Genomic DNA, 24,127 nt, shown 5'->3' with positions numbered 1-24,127 from the left:
CTGAAAAATCAGCTGATAACCTTATGGGGATTCCCTTTTATGTTATTTTTTGCTTTTCCCTTGCTGCGTTTAATATTTTTTCTTTGAATTTAATTTTTATTATTTTGATTAATATTTGTCTTGGTGTGTTTCGCCTAGGGTTTATCCTGTATGGGACTCTCTGCACTACCTGGACTTGGGTAGCTATTTCCTTTCCCATGTTATGGAAGTTTTTCACTATAATCTCTTTGAATATTTTCTAAGACCCTTTCTTTTTCTCTTCTTCTTCTGGGATCCCTATAATTCAAATATTGGTGCCTTTAATGTTGTCCCAGAGGGCTCTGAGACGGTCTTCAATTCTTTTCATTCTTTTTTCTTTATTCTGCTCCTTGGCAGTTATTTCTAGCATTCTATTTTCCAGCTCACTATTTGTTCTTCTACCTTAGTTATTCCGCTATTGATTCCTTCTGGTGTATTTTTCATGTCAGTTATTGTGTTATTTACCTCTGTTTGTTTGTTCTTTAGTTCCTCTAGATCTTTGTTAAACTTTTCTTATATTTTCTCAATCCACGCCTCCATTCTATTTCTGAGATTTTGGATCATCTTTACTATCATTACTCTGAATTCTTTTTCAGGTAGGTTGCCTATTTCCTCTTCATTTATTTGGTCTTGTAGGTTCTTACCTTGCTCCTTCATCTTTAACATATTTCTTTGTCATCTCACTTTTTTTGATGGGTGTTTTATATGTATCAGTTAGATTAACTTGATTATCTTTGCTTAAATCTTCTACTTCCTTATTCATTTTTTGGGGGGGGTGGTTGTTCTATCCATTGCTGACAGTGTGCTAATACGTACAAGTAGATTTTGAATTTTTCTCTTTCTCCTTTTTTTTTTTTTTTTTTTTTTGCAGTAAGTGGGCCTCTCACTGTTGTGGCCTCTCCTGTTGCGGAGCACAGGCTCCGGACGCGCAGCCTCAGCGGCCATGGCTCATGGGCCCAGCCGCTCCGCGGCATGTGGGATCTTCCCGGACTGGGGCACGAACCCGTGTCCCCTGCATCGGCAGGCAGACTCTCAACCACTGCGCCACCAGGGAAGCCCTCTCCTTTTTGTTTCGTCAGTGTTCGCTTTATGTATTTCAAAGCTATTTGTTAAGTAGATACAAATTCTTCTTGAATTTTATCCTATTAGATATATCTTTATCTCTGTAACCACTTCGTCTTTTCTGCTACTAATATGGTTTATTTCCTTTCTTTTGCCAATATAAATTAGTAAACTATTGTTATTATTTTAGAGTACCTTTTCTTTCCTCTCAATTCAGACGTTGAACCTTTTTCTCTGGAGCATGTTGAATTAGATTCTGATTTGCATTTAGAGCCAATAAGGGGCAGTAGGAGTATGTCTTGAGGATACTAGGCATCCCCTAGCAGGAAAATTTTCCCAGCTGAGATAATTACAGCATCTCCAGCTAGAGGTGGTTAGACGTCTCAGACAGGAAAGGTGTAGTCTCCGTCCCTGGTAAAGGAGAATCAGGGGTACTTGGGAGCATCTAGATACTCAGAACCAATCCAGTCCACCTGGAATTCCTCTTTCCAAGTGTCAAGGTTTTTTCCCGTCTCAATCAGATTTCCCACTACAGTCTTGGCAAATCTCTGTATTCAGCTTACTCTGTGATTCTGTAACTCCACAGTTAAATTTTGATTTTCTTTGAAGTTGACCATGTGGCTAAAAGAGAGATTTGGGGGAGGGGGGGCGGGGGCGTTGTCCACCATTATCAGAAATCTGAGCTGAGAATTTAGAGCCTTGAACCTCATTTTGCAAAATCTCCATTAGAATTTAGTATAGCTATTCCACACCTCAGTCCTTGAGATACTTATAGGCATCATCACAGCCCTCCCTTGGTCCCCCACACACTTGCTTCAGTAGGGCACTTCATCACAATCAACGTGAGTAGTAATTTAATTAATTGTGGTGTTACTGTGTGCCCATTCCCCATTCAAAAGGAGTTCAGGGCTTCCCTGGTGGCGCAGTGGTTGAGAGTCCGCCTGCCGATGCAGGGGACATGGGTTCATGCCCCGGTCCGGGAAGATCCCACATGCCGCAGAGCGGCTGGGCCTGTGAGCCATGGCCGCTGAGCCTGCGTGTCCGGAGCCTGTGCTCCACAATGGGAGAGGCCACAACAGTGAGAGGCCCGCGTACCGCCCAAAAAAAAAAAAAAAGGAGTTCAGTGTTGTGTTAAGGCCATGAACATACCCAAGCCAATCCCAGAGTCCCATCTTGTCTGTCTCTCTTGGCAGCACTCTTGGTACCAAGTCCTGTATCCGTCAAGATCTAGTTCAGAAAAGAGAAACCCACCAAGAGCAATTACTATAGGGAATTCTTGAAAAGGTAATACAGGACTGAAAAGGGAAAAAAGGGGACACTGAGGTACACAGAAGTATGAGTTGCCAGAAGGAGTTCTACCCGTAAGATTGGGGGAACAAAGGGAAGAGGTTGGGGTTATCATAACCTAGAAGCTGTCACAATGGGCCTCATATGTCTGGACCTGGAGTGTAGAAGATAGGGCATTACAAGCCCAGGTGATGCTGGTAATTTTGGAACTCAGAAAAGGGGTTTTGTGGAGTTGATAGCTGTACCTACTATAAGGTAATGCTGAGCTGGTGCTGGTTCCTTAAGGACTTGGAAAAAGGTCCTCTAAAACTCTGACTCAGATATCAGAGAAGGGGTGTGTGCTCTTTTATGGGGCTTGTATCAAGGAGATTTGTGGTATAGCCAGGGAACATCTGAGAAAGAGACACTGGCTGGCTGGTGTGGGTTGCCCAGGGTACTGGAAGATGGCTCTGTACATCTGGTTTTCAGACTTCTGAGGAGGGGGCACTGTCCCCTGGGTACCTTTGATAGGGCTTGATGGAGCTGGTTCTGGGAATGTGGTAACTGACTCTTGCCACCAGAGCAAGATCCCATTGCAGGTGGTGGTCACTGAAAGTAACAGCAGGCAAACAGGTAGAGCCCCATGTCCTTTCGTTTTGCCTTTTATTCTCCCTCTCATGCCCTTCTTGACAAAACTCTTCAGGAAGCCAGCTAGAAATGGGGTAATATAATGTGCAGATTCCCATCTTCAGCTACATAGACAAAGTATAAATTTTAGTTTTGGGGGCTTCCCTGGAGGCGCAGTGGTTGAGAGTCCGCCTGCCAATGCAGGGGACACGGGTTCGTGCCCCAGTCCAGGAAGATCCCACATGCCACGGAGTAGCTAGGCCCGTGAGCCATGGCCGCTGAGCCTTCGCGTCTGGAGCCTGTGCTCCGCAACGGGAGAGGCCACAACAGTGAGAGGCCCGTCTACCGCAAAAAAAAAAAAAAAAAAAATTTAGTTTTGGGGTTCAGAAAATAATTGATAATCAGCGTAAGATGTGTCAGCAGAATGCTGCTGTAGCTTCTGTGGTGACAGGTAATAGCAGGTGATACTGATCTGTGTGAAGCTCTCTGATGTTTTCTGTTGTTTTATTTAGTTGTGGCTCACTAAATTGATTTCGTGACCCTGAATGGTTTGTGACCTAAGTTTTTGAAACACTGAAATAGCTGTGACTAAGAGTGTGTGGAGACAAGGTAAAATAGGGGTTTTGGGGAGTTTGAAATAGCTGCTGGAAATAGAAGAGTTAATTACTGATACAGAAGAAGATTCTTACACTGCTTGAAGTACAGGTAATGCTAGAGAGGAAGGGCTTTTGTGTGACACCAGTTCACGTAATTAATGGTAATGTGATGGTCCTTCAGGACTTGTCTTTGGAATAGTGCAATAGTGACAAAGACTGGTATGACTCAAAGATTCTTGGCAATGAAATTTTCTATTATTACCACATACTTCTGATGAAGCTTAATACAGGTTATTTTCCTCTTTATAATGCTTTAATAATCCTCTTCCAACTCACACATTTCCATCTTAATACTCCCAAATCTGTAGCCAGGGATATCATGAAGAGAGACATGGAAAGGAAATCTGGTCACTAGGATTTCACCTGTATCAGAGGTGCTTTCCCTAAGAGGTTTCATCTAGTATTCTTGGCTTCCAGTATTCATACATTAGTTCTGGAAAAGTATCCAGGAGTGTACAGGTGTTTTTGATATCATAATGCTGAGGATATTTCTTACGCTCTCTACTACTGAACCCATTTGTGTCCTTATTTAGAATATTCGGCCACCAATATGTGTTCAAATGTGTCTCCAATTTTTTTTAACTTTTGTTTTTAAATATTAAGCAAATTATTGATACTTTTAAATTTTATTTATTTATTTATCTGTCTGTGTTGGGTCTTTGTTGCTGCTCATGGGCTTTGTCTAGTTGCAGTGAGCAGGGGCTACTCTTTGTTGCGAGTTTGCGGGCTTCTCGTTGCAGTGGCTTCTCTTGTTGCGAAGCACAGGCTCTAGGCACATGGGCTTCAGTAGTTGTGGTTCACGGGCTCAGTAGTTGTGGCTTGTGGACTCTAGAGCACAGGCTCAGTAGTTGTGGCACACGGGCTTAGTTGCTCCATGGCATGTGGGATCTTCCCAGACCAGGGATCGAACCTGTGTCCCCTGCATTGGCAGGTGGATTCTTAACCACTGCATCACCAGGGAAGCACAAATTATTGATACTTTTAACTGAAAATCAGAAAATGAGTGAAATTAGCTTTTACCTGAGGTAAAATTTATGTTTTTAACAGGTATGAAGAAAGTCCATTCAAATTGTAGTCTTTGAACATTTTAGTGAACTGATTCTAGTTTTAAATTCTTCAGTCCAGCTTTCTCTAGAGAATTCAGCTAACTCACCAGCCATGTAAAATATAGAATGGAATCTGTATTTACACAGCCAAGATGAGTCTCTAATGATTCAGAACATGATGCAGCTGGGCTGGGTGGAGAGAAGGCTGCTGCTTCCATGCTGTGATTGGAGGCAATGGGGCTGTGCCCAAATAGCAGCCCCTTTCCCTATTACACCGTCAGTATGGATGCCTTCCTTTGAATGTACAGGGATTTTCTGCAGGTAAGAATGCGTTATAAAATAAAAATTTGTCTTGATTGGAGGAGTCTCACAAAACTAATGAGTCCATTAAGTGAGGCTTAGTTTGACTGCTAACCTCAAACAGAAGTGGGGGCTAGATAAGATGTCTGTAGAAGAGAAGGAAAGATGGATCAAACTGTCTGAATAAAGGGATAAAAAAAATGGTGAGCTTTGGATGGGCTGTCTACATGCTTACTGAAGCTAGCAGAGTATCAGTAGATTTTTGGGTAGAGGAGAAATTGGGAGTCAGATGTCAATCTTTTTAGTAGGGAAAATGTCATGCCAGTGTACATGTTTAGAGAACAGTATATAATGAATCTTTATCAGGTTCAATAATTACCAACCTATGATGCATTTCCTTCATCTCTTTCCCAGGTAACCTGCTCTTCCCCCACCCCTTGCCCTTACTTATATATGAAACAATCTCAGGAATTTTATTGATTCAAGCCTTGTCCCAATTGAAATCACCTTCTTCTCTCTCTCCAGCCCCCCACCCTCCCTGCCCCAACCACCCCATCCTAGCTCTTCTTTCTGTTTTCACTTTCAGCACTGAAGCTCTGATGGTTCACCTCTTCCAGGACATAGATCCATAAAGGTCAGCCCTGCACCCTGAACAGCTCAGAGGGAGGAGCCAGACCAGTAGCGCCTGATGCCCTGCCCTCTTCAGCCCTAAACAGATGCCTCCATAATGGCAGTGGGTGAGGCCCTGGTGCACATCAGAGCCACTCTTCTGCTGCTCTCATTTGGGGTGTCTTTGTTCATTTCTGACCACTCTCAGGCCAGGGCCTCCCAGCACTTCTCCTCTCCAGAACTGGTGATCCCCTTGAAGGTGACTGGCAGGGGCAGAAATGCAAAGGCTCCGGGCTGGCTCTCCTACAGCCTGCGGTTTGGGGGCCAGAGACACATTGCCCACATGAGGGTCAAGAAGTTCTTGGTTTCCAGATACCTCCCAGTGTTCACCTACACAGACCAGCGTGCCCTCCGCCAGGATCAGCCTTTTGTTCCTGATGACTGCTACTATCATGGTTATGTGGAGGGGGTTCCCAAGTCCCTGGTTGCCCTCAGTACTTGTTCTGGAGGTTTTCGAGGAATACTACAGATAAATGATCTTGCTTATGAAATTGAACCAGTTAGGTTTTCTGCCACATTTGAACACTGGGTGTATAAGATAGACAGTGATGATACACAGTTCCCACCTATGAGATGTGGGTTAACAGAAAAGGATATAGCACGCCAACTGGAGTTGCAAGAGTTGCATAATTTCACTCTGATGCAAAGTTCTTACACAGGCTGGTGGACCCACTTGCGTTTTCTTGAGTTGGTAGTGGTTGTGGACAATCTTCGATTCGTTCACTCGGAAAGTAATGTGTCAGTAGTGCAGCGTGAAATACTTGATGTTGTCAATATAATAGGTAGCTTGTATCACTCTTTGGAACTTGTTGTAATTTTAACTGGGCTTGAAGTCTGGACTAAAGGAAACCCAGTTCCCATCGATAACATAGATAAGCTTTTGGAGGATTTTTCTGTTTGGAAGTATTTTAGCCTTGATCACCGACTGTCACATGATGCGGCCCATCTTTTCATAAAGAAATCGTTTGGCATAACGCTTGGACTTGCCTATGTTGGTGGAATATGCCAGCGTCCTTTTAATAGTGGAGTTAATGTTTTTGAAGACGAGAGTCTGTATGCTTTTGCAATTGTTGTGACCCATGAACTTGGTCATAATTTAGGTATGCAGCATGATACTGAATGGTGTGTGTGTGAACTTCAGTGGTGCATAATGTTTCCTGCCAGAGAGGTGACAAATAAATTCAGCAACTGCAGTTATGCCGAGTATTGGGACAATCTTATCAGTAATGGATTATGTCTTTACTCTCCTCCACATCCAGGGAATATCTTTAGGCTGAAGTATTGTGGGAACCTAGTGGTTGAAGAAGGAGAGGAGTGTGACTGTGGAACCATAGAGCAGTGCAGAAATGATCCCTGCTGTCTGTTGAATTGCACTCTGAAGCCTGGAGCTGCTTGTGCTTTCGGGCTTTGTTGTAAAGACTGCAAGGTCATGTCATCAGGGACTTTGTGCAGAAAACAGGTCAGTGAATGTGACCTTCCAGAGTGGTGCAATGGGACATCCCATCAGTGCCCAGAAGATGTATATGTGCAGGATGGGATTCCCTGTAGTGATGGTGCCTACTGCTATCAAAAGAGCTGTAATAACCATGATGAACAGTGCAGGGAGATATTTGGCGAAGATGCAAGGAGTGCACCTCAGAGTTGCTACAAAGAAATCAACACCCAAGGAAATCGATTTGGTCACTGTGGTATCAAAGACACACAGTACGTAAAATGTGCATCCCCTGATATCCTGTGTGGGAGAGTTCAGTGTGAAAATGTGGGAGTAATTCCTAATCTGATAGAACATTCCACAGTGCATCAGCTTCACTTCAATGACACCACTTGTTGGGGCACTGATTATCATATAGGGATGTCCATATCTGATATCGGTCAAGTGAAAGACGGCACAATGTGTGGTCCAGGAAAGATATGTATCCGCAACAAGTGTGTCAGTATGGTTCGTGTACCACAAGCCTGTCAGCCTGAGACCTGCCATATGAAGGGGATCTGCAATAATAAACAGCAATGCCACTGCAATCCTGGATGGGCACCTCCCTACTGTGAACAGCAAGGCAATGGAGGTAGTAATAGTAGTGGCCCACCTTTTAATCCCCAAGCAGAAGAGACAGGACTGAAGGAGAAGGGAAAACAGCCATTATTGTGGCTTATTCCTTTGACTTGTTTATTTTTACGTTGCATCTTTGTGCTTTATGAGAAACATAAAAAGGAGGAGGCAGAAACGATGGAAGAAAAAGAGACTGAGGAGGAAGAAGGTGACTAAGGCTCCTGCTTCATTTTTTTTTTAAATCTCTGGTTTTTCTTTTAATAGTAGAGAAGTATTAGGGCATGTCTGACTGTTTCAAGAAAAATTTAAGGATCCCTCATGTCAGAATCATAAGCATTAATATTTCACTGAAGGATTCCTAGCATGTTCTTACTTACTCTTCAGTGTGTTAAGCAATATTAAAAGTTCATTTTTTTTCCTGGAAGTCATCTCTTTATGTTTCCTGAGCAAAGGCATGGCAAAGTCACATTTTTAAGCTAATGTCTCATCAGTTGTAAACCTCCTCCCACCTTTGTATTCTTAAAATGTAATGTCCGGGATGTGCCGCTACATACCCCGTTGCTGCTTTGCCAGCTCTTTTCCAGGTAGCTGTGCCAAAAGGGGGCAGTAGAAGTAGCCTGGAATGGTGGATGAAGGGAGCAGGGAGTTTACTTTCTTGTGTGCTAAGAGTTACTCTGTCATTTTGGTAGCCACATTTGGCTTTGGATTGCAGTTTTGTTGACCCTGTTAGAACTACCCTCATTCTTCATTAGAAGTACCAGCACCAGATGACCACTGATACTTTCAGAGATCAGAGTTGCAGCTCTGGGGTTAGCAGTGTGGTCCTCCTCTGAGTTGCTGAAGCACCAGCATCAGCTAGTCACTTGCTCTCCTTAGAGGTCTTGGTGCCTGCTCTGCAGGGGGCCTCCTTAAATCACCAGTACTTGAATGAACCCAACCTCTTTCCTTTGTTCCCTTGGCCCTAGGACATCTAGGTGCTTTCAGTAGTTACTTCATTATGATAGTTTGAGTTCTCCAGTAGCAGACACTGAATTAAAGGTTAGAGAGAAAGGTTGATGAAGTCAGTTGTGCAGATGAGAAATAGCCTTGGCCATTTCACATTTCAGCCTTGGCCAACCTGGCAGCAAGCTCTAGGATGAATATTGCCTGACAGACTAGTCTTGAATTGGTCCAAAATGGCCTGGTCTTCATTCCCTCCTCTTGCTTATTCACTGGATGTGAGTGCCCTGGGAAGGGTAAGAGCTTGGCCGTGCACCTCCCAGCAACTGAGACTGACCCCAAAGAGCTAACATCTGGAGGCTCTGTGCTGATCATAATCCCAGCAGCTGGTCAGCAAGACTTTCCTGGGAGGAGGATGAAGGTGGCTCATTGGGAAATTCCACAGTCTGGTCTTTGCATTGCTCTGATCAACTTTTCTTTATATGTTCTGGAAACAGCTCCTCCAGGATTCTGGCAGGCATCTCTGCCTGTGGGGAACCATAGAAGAGGGAGGTTAGTGGGATGAAGCAGAGACCCTAGTACTGTGTTTGGTTCTGGGGCTAAAGTTGATACTGTCTCTCCACTATCTGTTCTAGTTTCCCTCATCTCTAGATAGCATTCTGATGACTTGGGTTGGATGTTAACCCTGTGTTATTACCCAGGCCCTTATCTTTAAAGCACCCGAGTGCCTGGTCACCATGTCTTTCTCAGGCTCGGATTGCTGAATCTATCCATTTATAGTAGCAATAGAGCTAGAAAATACAAAGAGGCACCTAAGGAGATCACCTGGGTTCCACACATATGCCCTACCTCCTCTCAATGATTAGGCTCCAGTATGCCTGTCAAGACTGTGACACCTCTTCTTGCTACTGCAGGGACACAGGGAGCCCCAAATGCCCAGGTGGGACTCCAGCTTTGTCCCATTGTGAAAGTATGACCCATTTGGTGACCCTGCAGAGCCTAGAGTTGCAGGGGACAGGAGGCACGAACCACCTCAGTGAGTCATAGGTAGTGATGGTAAGTGGTGCCACTTCTCCTTCCAGCCCCTGGTTCCCACCCATGTAGAGGCCTCTGGTTTAGTGTGTACAACCCATCATGGAATGGTACTTGTATTAGGGTTCAGCAGAGAAACAGAACCAACAGGATATGGTGATTTATATATTTATCCTTTCCCCAGAAGAGGAAGTAAAGCCCTCAGGGATGTTTGTTCTTCCTGATATCCGGTAACTTAAATACTATGATGTGAAATTAATAATGAGATACTATGATATAAATTCAATATGTCTTATGCTACATGTTAAGGGAATAAGAGGAAATAACAAGGAAAAAGAAAGGAAAGAAAACAAACAGGAAATATGAATGCAAATGTATTCATATAAAAATAAGAACATACTCGCAACGTATTACAGTCCTTGTTTCTATAACTGGTCACATGGTTGTAGCTGGTATTTATGACCATCTTCTTTTACCACCCACTCTGTTCCCTTTGCTTTCAGCAAGTACTTCATCTAATCATTGTTCTTTACCTGGTGGGGTGATCCAAACCTTTATTCCTGAAGGGTCTGGGCCAATGCTGGATTGGGTTGTTATAGTTTTCCATTGACCTTAATAACAGGGCATGGTAATACTGAGATACCCTAAGCTATTTCCTGTGTTCCAGACCTACTCTTCCTTACCTTTACTGTGGAGAAGTAGTCCAATTTCCCCTGGGTAATCAGGATCAATCACCCCAGCCATCACCATAGTTCCATTCGTCGCCTATTGATTCAGAGGCATGAGGAGCCCAAACTGGCCAGGTGGCAGTCTTTTTTTCTTTTCTTTTCTTTTTAAACATCTTTATTGGAGTATAATTGCTTTACAATGGTGTGTTAGTTTCTGATTTATAACAAAGTGAATCAGTTATACATATACATATATATCCATATCTCCTCCCTCTTGCATGTCCCTCCCACCCTCACTATCCCACCCCTCTAGGTAGACACAAAGCATCGAGCTGATCTCCCTGTGCTATGTGGCTGCTTCCCACTAGCTATCTATTTTACATTTGGTAGTGTATATATGTCCACGCCACTCTCTCACTGCGTTCCAGCTTACCCTTCCCCCTCCCCGTGTCCTCAAGTCCATTCTCTATGTCTGCGTCTTTATTCCTATCCTGCCCCTAGGTTCTTCAGAGACTTCTTTTTTTTTTTAGATTCCATATATATGTGTTAGCATACGGTATGTGTTTTTCTCTTTCTGACTTACTTCACTCTGTATGACAGGCTCTAGGTCCATCCACCTCACTACAAGTAACTCAATTTCGTTTCTTTTTATGGCTGAGTAATATTCCATTGTATATATGTGCCACATCTTCTTTATCCATTCATCCGATGATGGACACTTAGGTTGCTTCCATGTCCTGGCTATTGTAAATAGAGCTGCAATGAACATTGTGGTACATGACTCTTTTCTAATTATGGTTTTCTCAGGGTATATGCCCAGTAGTGGGATTGCTGGGTTGTATGGTAGTTCTATTTGTAGTTTTTTAAGGAACCTCCATACTGTTCTCCATAGTGGCTGTATCAATTTACATTCCCACCAGCAGTGCAAGAGTGTTCCCTTTTCCCACACCCTCTCCAGCATTTATTGTTTGTAGATGTTTTGATGATGGCAGATGGCAGTCTTAACTTCCAGTTAATAGAATCATTGTTGTGTCTCCTGGTGGAAGCATTCCTCCCTCTAGGACTAAGACCTCTAGGCCAGCAAAGAGTAAAGTCATGGAAACAGGAAGCAAAAACTTTGCTAGTGGGTCACTAAGGTTAATAATGAGTGGTGTTGGGCTTTCCTGGTGGCGCAGTGGTGGAGAATCTGCCTGCTAATGCAGGGGACACGGGTTCGAGCCCTGGTCTGGGAAGATCCCACATGCTGCGGAGCAACTAGGCCCATGAGCCACAACTACTGAGCCTGGGCATCTGGAGCCTGTGCTCCTCAACAAGAGAGGCCACGATAGTGAGAGGCCCGCGCACCGCGATGAAGAGTGGCCTCCACTCAACGCAACTAGAGAAAGCCCTCACACAGAAATGAAGACCCAACACAGCCAAAAATAAATAAATAAATAAAATTTTAAAAATAAAAAATAATGAGTGGTGTCAATTCCATTTCCACCTTGATTCCTGGACTCATGAATCCTGGGTTTGGGAGAAACAGCACCATATATTGGACGTTGATTCAGGGCATATACAGCATTCTGGAGACCCTTGCTCCAGCCCTGTAAGGTATGGCCACCTAGCTGGCACTATAACTGAGTCTTCAAAAGGCCATTCCACCATTCTGTCAAGACAACTGCTTCAGGATGGTGGGGAACATGGTAAGACCAGTGAATTCTATAAGCATGGACCAATTGCCACTTTTTTTTTTCCTATGAAGTGAGTTCCTTGATCAGAAGCAATGCTGTGTGGAATACCATGGTGGTGGATAAGGCATTCTGTAAGTCCATGGTTGGTATCTTTGGCAGAAGCATTGGGTGCAGGGAGGGAAAATTACATCCAGAGTGTCTACTCCAGTAAGAATAAAATGCTTCCCCTTCTGTACAGGAAGCAGTCCAGTGTAATGAACCCTCTTCTGGCATGCACCCACCAGGTAGCTGTCTGATCACTGCAGGAAATGTTGCCATATTTGGGGCTCAGTGTTGGTCTCTGCCACTGAAGATTGGGCAGTTATTGGTGGCCGTAGCTTAGTCATCCTTGGTGAGTGGATGTCCATGTTGCAAAGCCCATGTATAACTGCCAACCCTGCCCTGCCACCATGGCCAGTTTGTTAATGAGCCCATTGGGTGATGACGGGTGGCTGGGGAAAGAGGCTGACTGGTATCAACAGAATGGGTCATCCTGTCCACTCGGTTATTAAAATCCTCTGCTGATGTAAGCTTTTGGTGAGCATTCACATGGGACACAAATATCTTCGTGTTTTTTGACCATTCAGAGAGGTCTATCCACATACCTCTTTCCCATATTTCTTTGTCACCAATTTTCAAATCATATTTCTTCCATGTCCCTAACCATGCAGACAAACCTTTGGTCACAGCCCATGAATTGGTATATAATCACAGATCTGGCCTTTTCTCCTTGTAAGCAATGTGCACAACTAAGTGAACTCCCCAAAGTTCTGTCCACTGAGAGAATTTCTCTTCACCACTATCCTTCAGGGATGTCCCAGAGAAAGGCCGTAGTGTTGCAGCTGTCCACATTCAGGTGGTGCATGTATATCATGCAGAACCATCTCTAAACCAGGCCCAGATCTTCTCTTCCCCTGTCAACTGATCACAGGGAACTCCCCATGAGGCTCCCCTGCTTGGGCCTGACTTTGTATATATCAGTTCCATTTGATGATGGAGTGTACTGTGCAGGCCCACTTTATGGCGTGGTGGGTCAGATAATACCCATTTCATGATGGGCAACTTGGTGGCCCATCATCAAGCATTCAGTAGCTACTATGGCCCACTAATACGCCAAGAGCTGTTTCTCAGAAGGAGAGCAGTCATCCGAAGGTGATGGCACGGCATTGCTCCAAAATCTTAAAGGCCTGCAGTGTGATTTACCTATAGGAGCCTGACAAAGGCTCCAAACGGTGTCCGTACCTGCCAGAGAGACTTCAAGCGCCATTGGATGTGCTGGATCATATGGCCCAAGGGGCAGAGCAGTTTGCACAGCAGCCTGGACCTGGGGCAGAGCCTTCTCTTCTTCTGGGCCCCACTCAAAACTAACAGTTTTTCAGGTCACTTAGTAAATGGACTGGAGTAACACACCAAATGAGGAAGGAATATGTTGCCTCCGAAATCCAAAGAGGACCACTAGGTATTGAGCCTCTTTCTTGGTTGTAGGAAAGCCAGATTCCACTTCCTCTTTATCTTAGAAGTGATATATTGACATGCTCCATACCACAGGACCCCTATAAATTTCACTGAGGTAGAAGTGAATTTTAGTCAGATTTATTTCCCACCCTCTGACACGCAAATATCTTACCAATTAGCCTAGGGTTGTTACTACTACTCACTCACTAGGTGTAATCAACATAATATCATCAATATAATGGGCCAGTATGATATCCCGTGGAAGGGAAAGGTGATTGAGATCCCTGCAAACTAAATTATGAATAGGGCTGGAGGGTTGATATGCCTCTGAGGGAGAACAGTGTATGTGCATTGCTAACCTTGCCAGTTGAAAGCAAACTGCTGCTGGCGGACCTTATGGACAAGTATGGAGAAAAAGACATTTGCCACATCAATAGCTGCATACCAGGTACCCCGGGATGTGTTAATTTGCTCAAGCGATGAAACCATATCTGGTACAGCACCTGCAATTGGAGGCACCACCTGGTTAAGCTTACAATAAAGTAATCCACTGTCATTCTCCAAGATCCACCTGTCTTTTGCACAGGCCAAATAGAGATGAATGAGGATGTGGTGTGAATCACCACCCCTGCATCCTTCCAAGTCCTCGATAGTGGCAGTAGTATCTGTGATCCTTCGAGGGATGTGGTATTACTTTTGGTTTATTATTTTCCTAGGTAGAGACAGTACTAATAGCTTCCACTTAGCCTTTTCTACCATAATAGCCCTCACTGCATAAGTAGGGAACCAATGTGAGGATTTTTCCAGCTGCTAGTATGTCTTTTCCAATTATGTATTCTGCAACTGGGTAAATAACCACAGGGTGGGTTCAGAGAGCCACTGGACCTACTGTGAGATGGGCCTGAGCTAAAGCTCCATTGACCACCTGACCTCCATGAGCACCTAATCTGACTGGAGGGCCACAGTGATGTTTTGGGTCTTCGGGAATCAGTGTCAGTTCAGATCCACTGTCTGGTAGTCTCTGAAAGGTATGATTATTTCCTTTCCCCCAATGTACAGTTACCCTGGTAAAGGGCCACAGGTCCCTCTAGGGAAGGCTGGGAGAAAAGTTAACTGTACAAATTTTCATTAGTGTATCAGGGTCCTTCCTCAAGGGGAACTGGTCTCCCATTCATTCAAGGGGTTTGGGGTCTGTAAACTGGCTTAACTCTGGGAATTGATTGAATGGCTGTGACTCTCTGTTTTTCTGAGTTAAGTGACTTTTGTTCACTTGACTTAGAGCTTTTCTGCTTATTTAGATCAAGAGAGAATTTCCATTTCTCTTCTAGGAGCATCGTGATTAACTCACCAAGACCAAAAGTTTGCATGAGTCTGACTTTTCTGATTGCTGCTTTGTCTCTACTGTTCATTATGGTAATCTTGCCTTCCTTGTCTTTGGTGCTTGAGTGCCACCACTTGGCCCCTGCCACCCTAGGATACGTATATTCCTATTGCATTTAGGCTTCCCAATTGAGTGGCCGTGGTTCCCACTCTAAGATCTGTCCTCCAGGGAAGAGCCATCATGGAGCCCTTCAAGGATGTTAGGCTCCCCTCATAAATTTATTTCTCAAAATATTAGTGAAAGGTATGTCCTCTGAACCCCTTCAGTGTGGGTGAGTAAGTCTTAAATGACAAGTTCACTCTAACATTTCAGTCTCCCTAAGCCTCTGAATCCCTTCCTTTACATTAAACCAAGAGAGGCTGGGTATTTCCAGTTAGAGCCCTTTCTAACTCCCCAAGCTGCAACATGAAATGCAGAATCTCAGCTTAGTGAGCCCATACCAATAAATTCAGCCTGATCCAACTTTACATTCCCTTCAGCATTATCCTACACCCTCAGAGTCCATTCCCACACATGTTCCCTGGACATCTGCTTGTATAGATTAGAAAACTCAAATAGTTCTCATGAAGTGTAGTACACACCCTTATGGGTCACACTTTGTACCTCACCTCTAGAGGTCTGCTAAGTCTTGACTCTAGTTGTAGGTCCAGAAGCAGAGCGTGTAGTGGGGTGGGTCCTGAGGAGAATCAGCATTGTTTTCCGTGGCAGCTATCTCAGGGGAGGCCATTACTGTTTCCTCAGGCAATGCAGGGTTAATCCCCTCAGATAGAGATGGAGAAGCTGCTACCACTGTGGGTGGGGAGGCTGCTGCTACTGGGTGTGTGTGTGGGGGAGAACTCTTCCCCTGGTTAGGAAGACTCACTAGAGAAGGCTCAGTTTCCGCAGTTTCATCAGGGTCTTCTCACACATCCCATCCCAACTTACAGGATCTCGTTCTTTCCTAATCAGTCCCTTCACTTGAACAGTGAGGCTGGGAGTTCAATTTGTGTTGTAATTCAGCCTATCTCAAAATGAGTTTCTGTATTTCATTTTCACCAGTTTCAGCCCTGTGACTCCTAGAGATAAGGCTCTACTTCAGGGCGTGCGTAGGAGCTCTTAGAGCACTTACGGAGTGCCTGAGCTGGGAATTGGAATCCCCGGGTTCATGCTTTTCTTTCACCACTTTGTCCAGCAACATTAGGCAACCAACCAATGTCATTTATCCCTTAGTTTTAAAAAAATATCCAAAAGTATCCACTTCTCTCTTTGCTTCATAGAGTGGTTGATTAGGAGTTTCCGATGCAGATATATTACCTATCTTTAATCAACAGTTCACCACAGACTATCAGTACTCTCTTTACTACTGGAAAGAGTTATTAGAGTCTTTAATCAGATTAGAGAGCCAATTTCAGCAACGCCAGAACCAATTCAGAAAACTCATCTTTAAAATTCTGTTCCTCTAAAGCCACTCCTGGTATCAAAATCCATATTAGTCCAGGTTTTTTAGAGAAATAAAACTGGTAGTATATGTGCTCACGTGATTATAGACCCCAAGAAGTCCCACAGTCTGCCATCTGCAAGCTGGAGAACGAGGAAAGCTGGTGGTGTAATTCATTCTGAGTCTAAGGCCTAAGAATCAGAGGAGCTGATAGTGTAAGACCCAGTCCAAATCTGAAGGCTTGAGAACCAGAACTGATGTCCGAGGGTGGCATAAAGGGGTGTCTCAGCTCAAGCAGAGAAAGCAAATTCACCCTTCCTCTCTGCCTTTTTGTTTTATTCAGGCCCTCAATGATTGGATGATGCCCAGCTGCACTGGTGAGGGTGACCTTTTTTTTTTTTTTTACTAAGTCTACTGATTCAAATGCTAATCTCTTCCAGAAATACAGACACACCCAGAAATCATGTTTTAGCAGCTATCTGGGCATCCCTTAGCCCAGTCAAGATGGTACATAGAATTAACTGTTACAGGGATATAAATAGACCCCACATATCAAGGGGAGTAGGGTCAAAGAAGTTGCAGCCCTCTCTAAGCTACCAAATGTATCACACTCTCTTGGTGAGATTATGGGGAACAAAATTCACATACAGTGCAGGTGGTAAAGACAACTGGTAGAACCTCTATGGAGTGGAATTTGTTGATATTCAGCAAAAATACATGTGCACTTAACCTTGCACTCAGCAATCCTTCTGGAATTTTATCCTAAAGATATACTTCAAAACTTTGAAATTACTTTGGTATAAGGTTATTTGTGGCATATAATGGCAAAAGATTGGGAGCCTACCCACACCAATGCCTACCCACAGAGGACTAGTTGAATAAAATATGATACTTCCACACAATGGATACGTGGCAACATTTAAAATGGATAAGCACGATTTCCATACACTGATATGACATGATCTCCAGGACCTGTTCTTAAGGGATACAACGCTATATTCATCACGTTACATGTAATATACAGCTGCTCTTTTTGTAAGAAAGAGGATTGGTTCAGATAGGCACATTTATTTTCTTTTATTTGCAAAAAAAAGAAAGATTGGAAAAATAAACCAAAAGTTAATAAAATGGTTACTTAGAGGGGAATAGGGAAAATAAGATGGGGGAGAGTTCAGAATAGAAATAAGACTTATTTGAACAGCACTGGTTATATGGTTCAGTTTGGGATCATGTAAATGACTGATATAAAGAAAAATTGACCCCTAAAATACCAATTACTCAAAATTGGAAACAAATAAATAAACCTAAACACATATCATGTTGATGACATAACCACACAGACAAAAGAATTGTTTCAAGTGACTTTCAAACAGTCTTATTGTTAGTAATAATATTGGTATAATTACTTTGACTGTATTTGATATACAGCATAGGATAAAGCAAAAGGTAGCAAAGTTAATGTAACAGAAAAAAGTTACAAGTAAGCAATCAAAGAAGTCAAATTAAAATTTTATTATCTTTCATTTTGAAAGAAAGTATTAATATGAATTCATGATTTTTTGGTCGACTTATTCATGTATAATTTATATACAATATCATGAATGCACCCACTCTAAGTGTAACAGTATGATGAGTTTTGACACATAATACATATGTATCAACATATGGATCAATACCATTACCTCCCAAATTTCCTTGTGCCCCTGAGCAGTCAGTGCCCCTATTCTCTACCTTATGCAGCCACTGATATGATTTCTGTCACTATAGAATGTAGCCTATTCTAGAATTTCATATAAATTCAATCAAATAGTATTATCTGAGTCTTGCTTTGTTCACTTGGCTTTTTTTTTCTTTCTGAGATTCATCCATGTTGTTGCTTGTATCAGCAGTATTCCATTATATGATTCTAACAAAACTTGTTTTTTCAATCATCTGTTAATGAATCTTTGGGTTGTTTCCAGTATTTTACCTGTTTGTAAGTAAAGCTGCAATGGACATGCATATACAAGTCTTTTGGAGAACATGTGTTTAATTTTTGCCGGGTAAACATCCAAGAGTAGAGTTATTGGGCATAGAATAAGTGTATATTTCATCTTATGAGAAACTGCCGAAAATGTGTTCCAAAGTCGTTATAACAGTTGAAACTCCCACCAACAATGGTTGAGTACTCCAGTTACTCTACCCTCCAGACTCCTGGTGCCATCAGACTTTTAATTGTACCATTTTGGTAGATTTGTAGTGGTATATACTTGTGGTTTAATTTGCATTTCCCTTATGACTAATGACCTTGAGCATTTTTTTCATGTATTTACTAACCATTTTTATGTCTTCTTTTGGAAGTGTTTTCATGTATATGTACATTGGATATTTTCTCCCAGTCATTTTCTCACCAGTGTCTTGGGAGAACAGAGAATTTTAATTTTGATTAAATCTAATTTACCAATTATTTTATGGTTAGTGCTTTTTGTATGCTGTATAAAATTATTGCTTACCCTAATATTACATAGATTTCCCCCTATTTTGGGGAGAGTTCTTTTGTTTTAACTTTTGTAGTTGCATCTGTGATGCATCTTGAGTTTATTTCTGTTTACTATGGAAGGTGGTGGCGGGTTTTCTTCTTTATTTTTAAATAAAAATATTCAGTTGTGGCAGAGATCAAGATGGTAGAGTAGGAGGATGCTGGGCTCACCTTCCCTCATCAACACATCAAAACTACAAGTGCATATAGAGAGACTCTCACTGAAATAGACCTGGGGACTAGCAAGAAAGCTCTTCCACAACCAAGAATGTAAATAAAGATCCACCCAGAGTCTGTTAGGAAGAGAGGAGAAGTGATTTGGTTGGGACCCACATCCCTAGCAGGGGACACACAAGAGGAGGGGGATATCACAGGCTCGGGGATCTTCCTGGGGGGTGAGAGCTTTGAGCCACATCTTAGGAACCACAGCCCTGGGGTCCAACACCAAGAAGATGAGCCCCCTTAGCTGGTTTGAAAACCAGTGAGACTTAACCAGACGACTATAAGAAACCGAGACTCTGCTCTTAAAGAACACATGCACAGACTTGGTCACTCACAGTCACAGTGTGGAGGCAGCAGATTGAAAACTGCCTGGGGTTCTGGCTGGCCTGCCAGAACTGCCCCGGCACCTGTTCCCAGCTCCCCTCCCCAGCCTGCACTGAGCTCCTGCCCCAGCCACTCTTTCTCTCCACTAAGGTAGAGGCTGCCATTGCCAACAAGAGTGTACACACTTAGAGGGAATGGAGCTGGCTCAGACGCTGGCCCTGCCTCTGACCAGGACAGAGGCAGCCACTGCCAGCACATGCATCAGTGCACACACTTGGGAGGGAGCAAAACTAACTCCATGACGGAAAACACCATCACTGGAGCGTGTGTCCCTGTGCATACTCAGAGAGTGGGGGGTGAGATAAACTCAGTAATGTGATGCCAACCCCTCCAGCTCTGACCTAGCCTCTAACCAGGGTATGCACACCTGGGAAAAAGTGAAATGAGCACAGAAGAACAGTCCCAAGCCCTCAGGACCCAGCCACACCCCAAACCAAGGTGGGGACTGCCATCACAACCTGGAGAAACCCAACTCCCTCAGGGCTCCTGCTCCAGCCCTTTGGACACTGCCTCCACTCCTGACAGGGAGTGCTGAACATTAAGCATGGGAGAGGCTCAGGCTTACACCTGGAATTGACTCTAGCCCCTGAAACTCCAGCCATACCTCCCACCAAGGCAGTGGTGGCCAGCACACCCCAGAGGATGACACAGCCAGTGCTCACTTCAGATCCCGGTTTCCCAGCAAAGCCACTGGGCACATGTAGACTGCATAGGGATGCCCCCACACAGGACATGTCTTTAAGACCAAGACAGTTAACTGTTTCACCTAATTTCATAGAAATAGAGAAAATTAAACAAAATGAGAAGACAGAGGAATATGTTTCAAATAAAAGAATAAGAAAAAACAAACCTGAAAAAAACCAACTAATGAAAAAGAGATAAATAATTTACCAGATAAAAGTTCAAAACTTTAGTAATAAGCATGCTAATTGAACTTGGGAAAAGAATAGATGAACATGGAATTTTAATAAGGAACTAGAAAAAAAAAAAGAACCAGAGTTGAAGAATAAAATAACTGAAATGCAAAATACACTAGAAGGAATTAACAGCAGACACAGTGATACAGAAGAACACATAAGCGATCTGGAAGGTAGAATAATGGAAATCACCTAATCAGAACAGAAAAAAACCCCCAAATTTTAAGGGAATTCTGAGACAATGTCAAATGTGTTAATATACACATTACAGAGATCCCAAAAGGAGAAGAGAAAAAGAAAATGGCCAAAAATATATTTGATGAAATTACGGCTGAAAATGTCCTGAAGCTGAAGAAAGAAACAGGCGCAAGAAGCACAGAGTCCCAACAAAGACGAACGCAAAGAGACCCACAACAAGGCATATAATAATTAAATGACAAAAGTTAAAGATAGAGAATTTTAAAGGCTGCAGAGAAAAACAAAGAGTAACATGCAAGAAAGCCCCCATAAGGCTATCAGCTGAATTTTCAGCAGAAATTTCATAGGCCAGAAGGGAGTGGCATGATATATTTAAAGTGCTGAAAGAGGAAAATCTACAACCTAGGATTCTCTATCCAGCAAGGTTAACATTCAGAATTGAAGGAGATAAAGAACTTCTCAGACAAGCAAAACTAAAAGAGTACACCAGCACTAAACCAACCCTACAAGAGGTGTTAACGGGTCTTATTTAGGTGGAAAAGGAAAGGCTACAACAAGAAGTAAGAATTTTTAGAAAAGAAAAATTCCATTAGTAAAGGCAAACATATACTGAAGGCTGTGAATCAACCACTTAAATAAGCTAGTGCAAAGTTTAAAATACAAAAATTTTTAAATCAACTGTAACACAGTAAACAATTAAGGGGTAGGTATAAAGATGTAAAACACAAGACAGTTAACTGTTTCATCTAATTTCAAAACCTTGGGGAGGGGGGTAAAAACTGTAGATCCTTTAGAATGTGTTTGAACTTAAATGACTATCAGTTTAAAACAAGTAGATGTAATAATATATTGAACCCCATGGTAACCACAAATCAAAAACCTACAAATAAACAAATGGCACCTGATCAAACTTATAAGCTCTTGCACAGTGAAGGAAACCATAAACAAAATGAAAAGACAACTTATGGAATGGGAGAAAATATTTGCAAACAACATGAACGACAAGGGCTTATTTTCAAAAAATATACAAATAGCTTATACAGCTCAATAACAAAAAAACAACCCAATAAAAATAAAATGGACAGAAAACCTAAATAGACATTTCTCCAAAGAAGACATACAGATGGCCAATGGGCACATGAAAAGATGCTCAACATCACTAATTATTAGAGAAATGTGAATCAAAACTACACTGAGATATCACCTCACACCAGTCAGAATGGCCATCATCAAAAAGTCTACAAAGTTTCCAAATTGGTACAGCCACTTTAGAAAACAATATGGAGGTCCCTTAAAAAAACTAAAAGTAGAGTTACCATATGATCCAGCAATCCCACTCCTGGGCATATATCCAGAAAAGACAAAACCTCTAATTTGAAAAGATACATGCACCCCAATTTTCATAGCAGCACTATTTCCAGTAGCCAAGACATGTAAGCAACCTAAGTGTCCATCAACAGATGAATGGATAAAGAAGAATGAATGGATATATGCATATATAAAAAATATTCCATTATATATATAATTGAATATTGCTCAGCCATAAAAAAGAATGAAATAATGGCATTGGCAGCAACATGGGTGGACCTTGAGATTATCATTCTAAATGAAGTAAGTCAGATAGGGAAACACAAGTATCATATGATATCACTTAAATGCGCATCTAAAATAATGACACAGGGGACTTCCCAGGTGGTGCAGTGGTTAAGAATCCACTTGCTAATGCAGGGGACACAGGTTCGAGCCCTGGCCCGGGAAGATCCCAAACACTGAAGACCAACTAAGCAGGTGCGCCACAACTACTGAGCCTGCACTCTAGAACCCATGAACCACAACTACTGAGCCAACATGCCACAATTACTGAAGCCCGTGCACCTAGAGCCCATGTTCCACAACAAGAGAAGCCACCTCAATGAGAAGCCCATGCACTGCAGTGAAGAGTAGCTCCCCCTCACCGTAACCCCTCACTGCAACTAGAGAAAGCCCGCACACAGCAATGAAGACCCAACGCAGCCTAAATAAATAAATAAATAAATTTTAGGGCTTCCCTGGTGGTGCAGTGATTGAGAGTCCGCCTGCTAATGCAGGGGACACGGGTTTGTGCCCCGGTCTGGGAAGATCCCACATGCCGTGGAGCAGCTGGGCCCGTGAGCCATGGCCGCTGAGCCTGTGCATCCGGAGCCTGTGCTCCGCAATGGGAGAGGCCACAGCAGTGAGAGGCCCACGTACAGCAAAAAAAAAAAAAAAAAAAGTAAGGGACTTTTAACACCCTGCTTAAATCAAGGAACAGATCATCCAGACAGAAAATCAATAAGGAAACAGTGCTCTTAAATGACAAATTAGACCAGCTGCACTTAATACATATCTAAAGGAAATTCCATCCAAAATCAGCAGATGGAGAAAAGACAGCCTCTTCAATAAGTGGTGCTGGGAAAACTGGACAGCTACATGTAAAAGAATGAAATTAGAACACTCCCTAACGCCATACACAAAAATAAACTCAAAGTGGACTAAAGACATAAATGTAAGGCCAGACACCATCAAACTCTTAGAGGAAAATATAGGCAGAACACTATGACATAAATCACAGCAAGATCCTTTTTGACCCACCTCCTAGAGAAATGGAAAGAAAAACAAAAATAAAAAAATGGGACCTAATGAAACTTAAAAGCTTTTGTACAGCAAAGGAAACCATAAACAAGACGAAAAGACAATCCTCGGAATGGGAGAAAATATTTGCAAATGAAGCAACTGACAAAGGATTAATCTCCAAAATTTACAAGCAGCTTACACAGCTCAACATTAAAACAACAAACAACCCAATCCCAAAATGGGCAGAAGACCTAAACAGACATTTCTGCAAAGAAGATATACAGATTGCCAACAGACACATCAAAGAATGCTCAACATCATTAATCATTAGAGAAATGCAAATCAAAACTACAATGAGATATCATCTCACACCAGTCAGAATGGCCATCATCAAAAAATCTACAAGCAATAAATGCTGGAGAGGGTGTGGAGAAAGGGAACCCTCTTGCACTGTTGGTGGGAATGTAAATTGATACAGCTACTATGGAGAACAGTATGGACATTCCTTAAAAAACTAAAAATAGAACTACCGTACGACCCAGCAATCCCACTACTGGGCATATACTCTGAGAAGACCATAATTCAAAAAGAGTCATGTACCACAATGTTCATTGCAGTTCTATTTACAATAGCAAGGACATGGAAGCAACCAAAGTGTCTATCAACAGATGAATGGATAAAGAAGATGTGGCACATATATACAATGGAATATCACTCAACCATAAAAAGGAATGAAACTGAGTTATTTGTAGTGAGGTGGATGGACCTAGAGCCTGTCATACAGAGTGAAGTAAGTCAGAAAGAGAAAAACACATACCGTATGCTAACACATGTATATGGAACCAAAAAAAAAAAAAAAAAAGGTCATGAAGAACCTAGGGGCAAGATGGGAATAAAGGTGCCAACCTACTAGACAATGGACTTGAGGATACGGGGAGGAGCAAGGGTAGGCTGGGACAAAGTGAGAGAGTGGCATGGACATATATACACTACCAAACGTA

General features: G+C 42.6%; 2 protein-coding genes across 3 annotated transcripts in view; both read left to right on the top strand.

The window, feature by feature from the left end:
* Nucleotides 1-18,605, top strand: part of MED6 (mediator complex subunit 6) — a 72,039-nt gene extending 53,434 nt beyond the window's left edge. The window contains exon 9 of one of the 2 annotated variants that reach the window (XM_060294962.1): nucleotides 14,826-18,605. In XM_060294962.1, coding sequence (XP_060150945.1) covers nucleotides 14,826-14,997 — 172 coding nt within the window. In that variant the 3' untranslated portion in view covers nucleotides 14,998-18,605. Of the gene's footprint in view, nucleotides 1-6,903; nucleotides 7,044-14,825 lie in introns of those variants that run through there. The other variant, XM_060294964.2, reaches the window with a different exon arrangement.
* Nucleotides 5,437-12,060, top strand: LOC132596873 (disintegrin and metalloproteinase domain-containing protein 20-like). The gene has a single exon (XM_060294961.1). It carries the CDS (start codon nucleotides 5,703-5,705, stop codon nucleotides 7,905-7,907), a length of 2,205 nt encoding a protein of 734 aa, XP_060150944.1. The 5' UTR covers nucleotides 5,437-5,702; the 3' UTR covers nucleotides 7,908-12,060.
* Nucleotides 18,606-24,127: the final 5,522 nt, after the last annotated feature.

The sequence above is a fragment of the Globicephala melas genome, chromosome 2, assembly GCF_963455315.2.
Source record: "Globicephala melas chromosome 2, mGloMel1.2, whole genome shotgun sequence".
Taxonomy (NCBI): domain Eukaryota; kingdom Metazoa; phylum Chordata; class Mammalia; order Artiodactyla; family Delphinidae; genus Globicephala; species Globicephala melas.
This window is presented reverse-complemented; position numbering and strand designations above follow the sequence as displayed.